General features: G+C 47.3%; 1 protein-coding gene across 1 annotated transcript; it reads left to right on the forward strand.

Moving 5' to 3' along the window:
* The first annotated feature begins 3889 nt into the window (after window positions 1–3889).
* LOC109757801 (protein OCTOPUS) lies at window positions 3890–6447 on the forward strand. Its single transcript, XM_020316635.4, has one exon. It carries the CDS (start codon window positions 4537–4539, stop codon window positions 6034–6036), a length of 1500 nt encoding a protein of 499 aa, XP_020172224.1. The 5' UTR covers window positions 3890–4536; the 3' UTR covers window positions 6037–6447.
* Window positions 6448–7576: the final 1129 nt, after the last annotated feature.

Below are 7576 nucleotides of genomic sequence, written 5' to 3' on the forward strand. Positions count from 1 at the left end.
ACTCATTTAATCCAAATGAGGTTCATGATGTCGATGAATCCAAGGAACCCCTTGCATCATCAGGCCGCACACCCCTGCCCAAGTACAATGTTGTAGAGCCATTCTACTCATCACAACCCTTGCATCACCCTCACATTAATCATGTTGGGACTCCGCCGCCTTTGAAAGCTAACGCCTTTGCTAAGTGGAAGCCAGATATGGAGTCTCGCATTCGTAGTGCGTCTACACAATTATGGTGGATTGTGGTCAATGGAACCCAAAGGATCCCATGAATCTTACTCCCAGGGAAGCAGGTGATGATCAACTCAATGCTACCGCCCACAACATATTGCGCACCATGGTCATCGATGGCTATAGTGACTCCACTGCTCTTCTCAAGACTGCTAAGGAAATTTGGGATTGCCTTGAGGAGGCCCTTGAAGGTGATGAATCAAGTAGAAGATCTCGATTGGCCTTGCTCAAGAAAGAGGTCAATCTATTTGTGAGGAATGATGGTAAGACCGTGGATGAGGTATATCGAAGGTTGAAGGATCTTGTGCTAAATTTGAGAACCTTTGGATGCTCTTGGGCAAATGACGATTTCATTAAGGACAAGTTCATTGATGCCATGTTCTCGCAGAACACACCATGGTGATGATGATACACCAACGCTCGGGCTACCACAAGTTGACCACAACACAAGTTGTATCTACCTTCTCCACTCATGTTCTTTTGGAGACCAAGTCCAAGAATACCTTTGCCATTTCTCAGGCAACCAAGAACACTAATCTTGCTTTGAAGGCCAAGAAAGTGATTGCTCAACCATCAAGAGAAGAAGATATTGTTGAAGAAAGTTGTGAGGAAGATGTTGACACCTCGTGCCCGGCAAATGACCTTGTAGAAGGCTTGACTCTTTTGGCCAAGAAATATTCGGGCACCATGGAAAACAAGGGGAAGAATCTCCAAGGAAGGTCATTTGGAAAATGATAGGGCTGCAATTGCGATAGCACAAGGCACTATGTATATGATTTCTTGTGTGAGAGTCGTTAAGATAAGTCCAAGAAGCTTGTGCTCAAGAAGAAGAAATTCTCCAAGTTCACCAAGAGGAAAGATGATAAGTCGCTTGTCCATGAGGAGTACATTTCCAGAGATGAAGATGATGGTGATGATGATCAAGTTGTCAACTAGAGGAGAATATCCTTACTATTAATAATACCACTCCATGAACATGCAATACTCTTCTAATCTGCATGGCAGGTTGATGTAGTGGCTTATTTAATCAGAGATGTTGTCCTGCAGAACATCTTTTGAAGAACACACCTATACGAGTCTGATTGTTAAATGTTGCAATCTATGAGAGTGGGGTGCTCTCTAGTAAACTCATGAAACGCCTCAGAGTATGACGCATAAGCTCCACCCGCGGGGAAGTCCCATAGTAGCCCAGCATCGGTCAATGCTTTGTGTGAAGCTAGATTTGCAGAAAACGTGCAGTTCAAGGCCTAGCCCATTGTTCAAGTTGCTTACTAGTGTAGCATAAAGTTCCAGGTGGAAGTTCAACTTAATAGTCTTCACTGCAATACCGGTATATAAACAGTGTTTTGAAACCAAAGGCAAATTTTGTGTGCCTCTGGGATTTGGTGGGGGATTGCTGGAATTTAGTCTTTTTTGGGCCAGCCCAATAACCATTTTTATAATTCTTAATAAATCCTAAAGGTCCACTTAGCCCATTCATGCAAGGCAAGAGGTGGGACTAAAGTGTAGTTACATAATGCTCACTTAGGAGTTGGACCTCTCCCCACATGTATGAGCATGAGAAGAAAAGAGACATACACGCGCGCTCATCCTCGGCCGCCCGCCTCACCATGCCTCGTCATGATGCGCCGCGGGTTACGGGAATGAGCCGAGCCGTTGTCTAATTTTTTTGCCACGCATGACTGGTATATGGTCGCATGAGACCTGAAAAAGTTTTTGTTGTAGTGGAGATTGAATACAGACGCTGCACCCTTCGGTTGCTGCCTGTTCGCTTCGTCTCCCTCTCTTCGTTTCACCTACCATCGTTGCCAGTTCGCCTCCTCCCGTGCCTGTAAAAGAGAGGTCACTTCTCCCCAGAGAGACATCAGATAGCACCTTTCGCCACCGAGTTCCAAAGCATTGCGCTAGTGCAAGGTTCTTCCCCACCCCGGCTTGCGGCATGCATGGTCGGTCGGGACAGTAGGCCTCCAAAACCCCGCCACTTCGAGTCCTGTGCGAGAGAAGGGTGATAAGGTTTTTGGGGAGTGCTCTGCGCGACTACTAGATTCTTCATCACAGACTCTACGAAAGCCGACGACGACTTCTTCCCCGATGTCGACAACCTCTTCGATGACATGGGCGACGACGCCAACACCAATGTTATAGCCACTGCTCAGTACGTGTTCATGTCTTTTCTGTTCGAGATCATACTACAGTTTCTTGTTCTATCTTCTATCTTAGATATGTTCTGTTCGTATTCACTACTTTAGATGCTATTTGCATACTCTCTGTTAGACTACATGACTTGTCTTATCTTTGTTGTCATGTTTTCTCTATTGTTTCTGTAAATAAAATCATATGGTAAATTGCTCATATTTCCAACACATCTGACGGACCGCCACGGGAATCTGAGAGAGCGGCTACACCATTAATACGGCGGGTGGATACCGGTTACCTCCCCACCTCGCCAATGATTGTTTATGCGCGGCGGGGCTTGTACATGTCGCAGGGAGCTTCAAAACCCGACCGTGACACGAGGAGGAAGGAGATGAGACTTTCCTCCTGGTTTCGAGCAAGCTCCAAACGAGGCCTCCACACCCTTCGTATTTGGAGGCTACGAGGTTGTTTTTGGAGCGAGCTTCATCCATTTTGACGATGGTGACGCATATGCCGATTCTGCTCGTGTCATTTTATGTACTAATTGTCATATTTGACAATTATTACAATGATTTGGCTAATACAGCGACTCTGCTAGAGTTGCTATTGGTTACCTTTCCTCACATGCGTGCACGCAGAAATCATGATGCATAAGGAGGGGACGTGCACTCCTAATTGAATTTAGGGCACATGCTCTCAGCTTAGAATTACAAGTGCTAATCCCTGCTCTGGCTTAGAATTTGTCAACTAATGCGGTAACGTTCAGATGAGGAGAGACCGACTAGTTTAGCTCCTAGTACTTGTTAATTAACCCCAGGCGCGCATGACCGTTGGAGGATTAGATTAGAATAACAATCAGGGGCATATCCATCATATGCAATGTGTTAGACTGTTTATTATAGTTAACTGTTTCACTCTCGTACGTGCTGCTCTCTGTGTTTCAACTTGGGTTCTTCTGTGGCCAGGTTGTGCTTGGTGATCTAAACGTCTTATATTTTTTTTTGACCTGAGATCTAAACGTCTTATATTTATTTACATAGAGAGTAGTAATTAATAGATAAGTCGAGGTCACTGTGTAAAACAAGTGATGTTTGATGTAAAATATCAGTATGAAATTCCTGTCATGAGCAAGCATGAATGTACAAGTCTGACAAGATCCTTGTGCTAATTGTGGTGCTGTTGCTTTCAGATGGAAACTAATTGAAGGCCCCATCCAGTCGAGTCCAGACCATGCATCCTGTGCGAGGTTATGCACAATGATGGTGCTGAATAGCAAGGTGGACATGAGCATTAGCTAGCAGAAGCTGGTAGGTAGTACAATCCAAAGCAACGCACAAGCACAAGCAGCAGCAGGTCGGTCGACCGATCGATCATAAGAGAAAGTTAGCGTGCGTGCATGCATGCATGCATCGGTGGAAATTATCATTCATGATGCACTGCATTCTTGGGAATATTATGATTATGCTCATATCCTGGTCCATCCAGCTAATTATTTGCTATGCCGATGCATCAATTTCACCTACTCCTACTACTCTTGTGTTTATCATTCATTCACTGGTCACTTGTAATTAGAGGTGTTGGCATGCATGTTTTGTTACCCTGCCCTTGGGATTTGTTTGTCTGGCCAAAATCGAACTAGACACAGATGTGGGAATGTATGAAGTGAAATGTTAGAGCAATGAAGAATGGAATGGAAACAAACAAATGTAAGTTCTTCTGGAATGTGCGGGAAAGGGTAAAGCAAAAGAGGGGGAAGAGGGACAGGGGCAAGAAAGGAAAAGTGAAAAAGAAAAGGAAAGGAAAGAGGTCGCCATCACTGCCTCTGCCTGATGAGGTCTGTCTCTTTTGCCTGCTCAGCTCATCCCCTCTCCCAGTTGAGTTCAAACAGCAGCACCACTCTAGAACACAACACCAACAGGAGGGGTAGCTTCTCCTCTCAATAGATACAAGAATACAACACAAGAGTCTTCCATTCCACTCCTCATCTTGTCTTTCTCCCACATCACAACATCGCAAGTTTCTTTCTTCTCTTCTCTTCTCTTCAGACAAAAACATCAGTCTTCCTCTTCTTAAGTAGGAATTCAGTTCGTCAATGGTGCTGCCTCCTTGCCCTTGCCCTTGGTAGATATAGATAGACGAGCGAAGTGAGTGAGCAGTGCGTGAGTGGGGATGGATCAGCCGGTGCCCTCCATCTGCGGCCTGCACCCGGGCATCGCCGTCACCGGCTTCTGCTCCGCCTGCCTCCGCGAGCGGCTCGCCGGCCTCCACCCCAGCGACCCCGCCGACTCGGCGGAGCTCCGCCGCTGCAAGTCCTTCTCCTACGCCCGCTCCGCCGCCGCCTACTTCGAGCCGCAGCGCCGCTCCTGCGACGCCCGCGGCGCCGCCGCCCTCTTCCACCAAGAGCCAACCTACCTCCCGGGGGAGGAGGAACATCTTCCGCCAACAGCGGCGGGCAGGCCCATGAAAGACCACATCCACCAAGAGTCCTCCTCCAAGAAGACCGCCGGCACATTCGGGGGGTTGGGCAAGAAATGGCAGGAATGGCGCCGCAAGAGCAAGCTCAAGAAGCAGGAGCAGGGGCCCATCACCAACAGGGCCGCCATGCCGCACGAGAATCTCCGGCACCGCAGCTTCCGCGACACGCGCTCCGAGGTCGCCGTCGACGCGCTCGGCCGGCGCTCCATCGATGTGGACACCCTCCTCTCGATGGACCCCGGCCGCATCTCGGTGGATGAGCCCCGAGCTTCTTGTGACGGCTACCACGGCGCACGGTTGCGCATTCCCCCGATGCTGTCCCTGGTCGAGGATGCGCCCGTCCCACGCTCTGATGGCCAAATCCCTGTGGAGGAAGACGAGGACACCGAGCCCGGCGGCTGCGCCCAGACAAGGGACTACTACTTGGACTCCTCCAGCTCCAGCAGGAGGCGCCGGAGCGTGGACCGCTCGTCCTTCTCCAGCCGCAAGTCATTCTCTGATGCCAGTGACCTGCCCAGGATGATGGCTGGTGCCACTGCCAATGCCAATGCCCGGGTTTCACCGGCCATTGGTGCCGAGTTCTATCAGTACCACCATGCTCAGAGTCAGAGTGTTCTTGACCATAACCAGCAGTGGGAGCAGGGACCAAATTCTTATTCTCTCCGGAATGATGATATGTCAGGGAGCATTGATCCGGCGGCATTCCGGGATGGCATCCCTCTGCCGGCCAAGAAGTCTAAGAAGTGGATCAAGGGGTGGAACATCTGGGGTCTCAAACATAAGAAGAGCAGCACCAAGGAATCTGAAGCTGCCAGTTTGGCCAACAGATCATTCTCGGAGAAGTGGCCCGAGCTCCGCGCAAGGGGATACAATGGGCAGATGCTCAGGTGCAACAGCAGCGTAAGCGCGAGGAGCTCCTTTGGCAATAGTGGTGCAGCAATGGGCGGCGTGAGCGGGAGGAGGAGCAATGTGGAAATGCATGTTAATGGCTTAGGGAGGATGAGGAAGGATGAGGTTTTACTCGAGAGGAATTTCAGTGCAAGGTACACGCCTTGCACGGTCGACAATGGCGCGATCCCTTATCCAATCGGGGGTGCCCAATTCAATCGGCGAAATCAGAATGGGATGCCCGGGAAAGGAAGGCCTGCCCGTTCATCCAATTCTTTGCCTCGTAGCTCGCTCGGGATGTACTGATCTAGCACTGATGAAGGCAGGTTTATGTTCTTCTCCACCATCTTATGTGCCTTGGCTACAATGTGCATAGCTGTGGTAGCTAGCGTCATCAGAATCAACTTTTTATAGGCTCAGATCAGAAGGAAGGTCGTCAAGTGAAGTGGTGATGGTGTTGGATTATATACCTTACTTAGTCTTATTTCCTACTGGGCTTGGGAGTGGAGTATAGCATTTAACTTTACACCCTTGTATAAGATATGCCATATGTATGTTTGCTTTTGTCAATTGAATTCAAGTTAGCATTCTGGCAATAGCAATAACATGATGTAAGGGCCATGGAATCGAATGCCGGTAAGCTGGTCGGTGTTGCAAGATGTTTTAGATCTTGTTTGATATTGACAGAAAGAAAATTGCAGGGTCCTTGTTACAGCATAGCAGCATGCCATGTTTTCTTCCTCTTTTGCTCATTGTGTTGTGTGCCGTTTCTTCCGCCAGAAATCCTAAATCTATGGGTATCCTTTGCTGCTCACTTGAATTCTAATCCGTCTTCACGTTCTTCATTTCTTAAAGCTGTGCTTATGTTTTTGAAAGGCTACAGAGGTTGCTTATTTTCAGGTTATTGTAGAAATCATATTATTCTGCTGGGTAAATCAGATCATCGTTATGTCATCTAAGGATGTCCTATCGCATTTCCTTTCTTATGTTTAAGAATGAAGCAATATATAAATAGCAGCTTGATGCCTTGATTAAGAAAAGAAGCCCCAAAGCCGAATACCCAGCATCTAAATTCTGCTCAACTGTAAGGGGATTATCATAACCCCAGGCACCAAACCGAATCTAAGTTGAATGAATTGTGGTCCTTATTCCACTAGCACTGGTACCAAGTTAAATGGAAAAGTATATCTGGGGTGTCTATTTGCAGTTGGAGGGAAGGTGTATCTGTTTTAAATTCATAACGAAGCTAAATATACAAGATCACTTAACCAGAAGCAGCCTTAACTACTCAAAAGCTAATTTGGTTCCAGGCCATGGCATACTGTAGCGATCAGACCTCAAACAGTCTGATCTCTGTGCATCAGTGTCATCCCTGGATCGGTAATGCTGACATGCACAGTACTTGAAGGATTTATAACAGAGTAGCAATCACACACTTGTTACATCGAGTGTCTCAAAAGAGAACTTATTACAATAAATATGGCTTAAGGCCATCTAACACGATAACAGCGGAAGGCTTGGAAGATAAAGTGAGTCCATCAACTCCAACGGCATCACTGAGTGAAAGACCACGACCTAAGGCTCCTTACTCGTCGTCTGCAAAGTCTGCAACATGATACGTTGCAGCCCGAAAACGGGTCAGCACATGGAATATGCTGGCAATGTAACACAGAAGAGTAATGAACAGAATAATGCTATCACTACATGCATATTTGGCTGGTGGAGGCTGTATGGTTAATATGTTTTGAGCCAATTTTTCCCTACAACAAAGGAATATATTTTATTTCAACTATCATGGTGGTTGTTAAACATTGAGAATGGTAAACTCCATCTCAATCCCAACTTA

Source organism: Aegilops tauschii, chromosome 4 (genome assembly GCF_002575655.3).
Source record: "Aegilops tauschii subsp. strangulata cultivar AL8/78 chromosome 4, Aet v6.0, whole genome shotgun sequence".
NCBI lineage: Eukaryota > Viridiplantae > Streptophyta > Magnoliopsida > Poales > Poaceae > Aegilops > Aegilops tauschii.

Bases quoted from the DNA above. Each gene is read 5' to 3' on its own strand.
- LOC109757801 (XM_020316635.4), top strand. From the start codon at position 4,537: ATGGATCAGCCGGTGCCCTCCATCTGCGGCCTGCACCCGGGCATCGCC.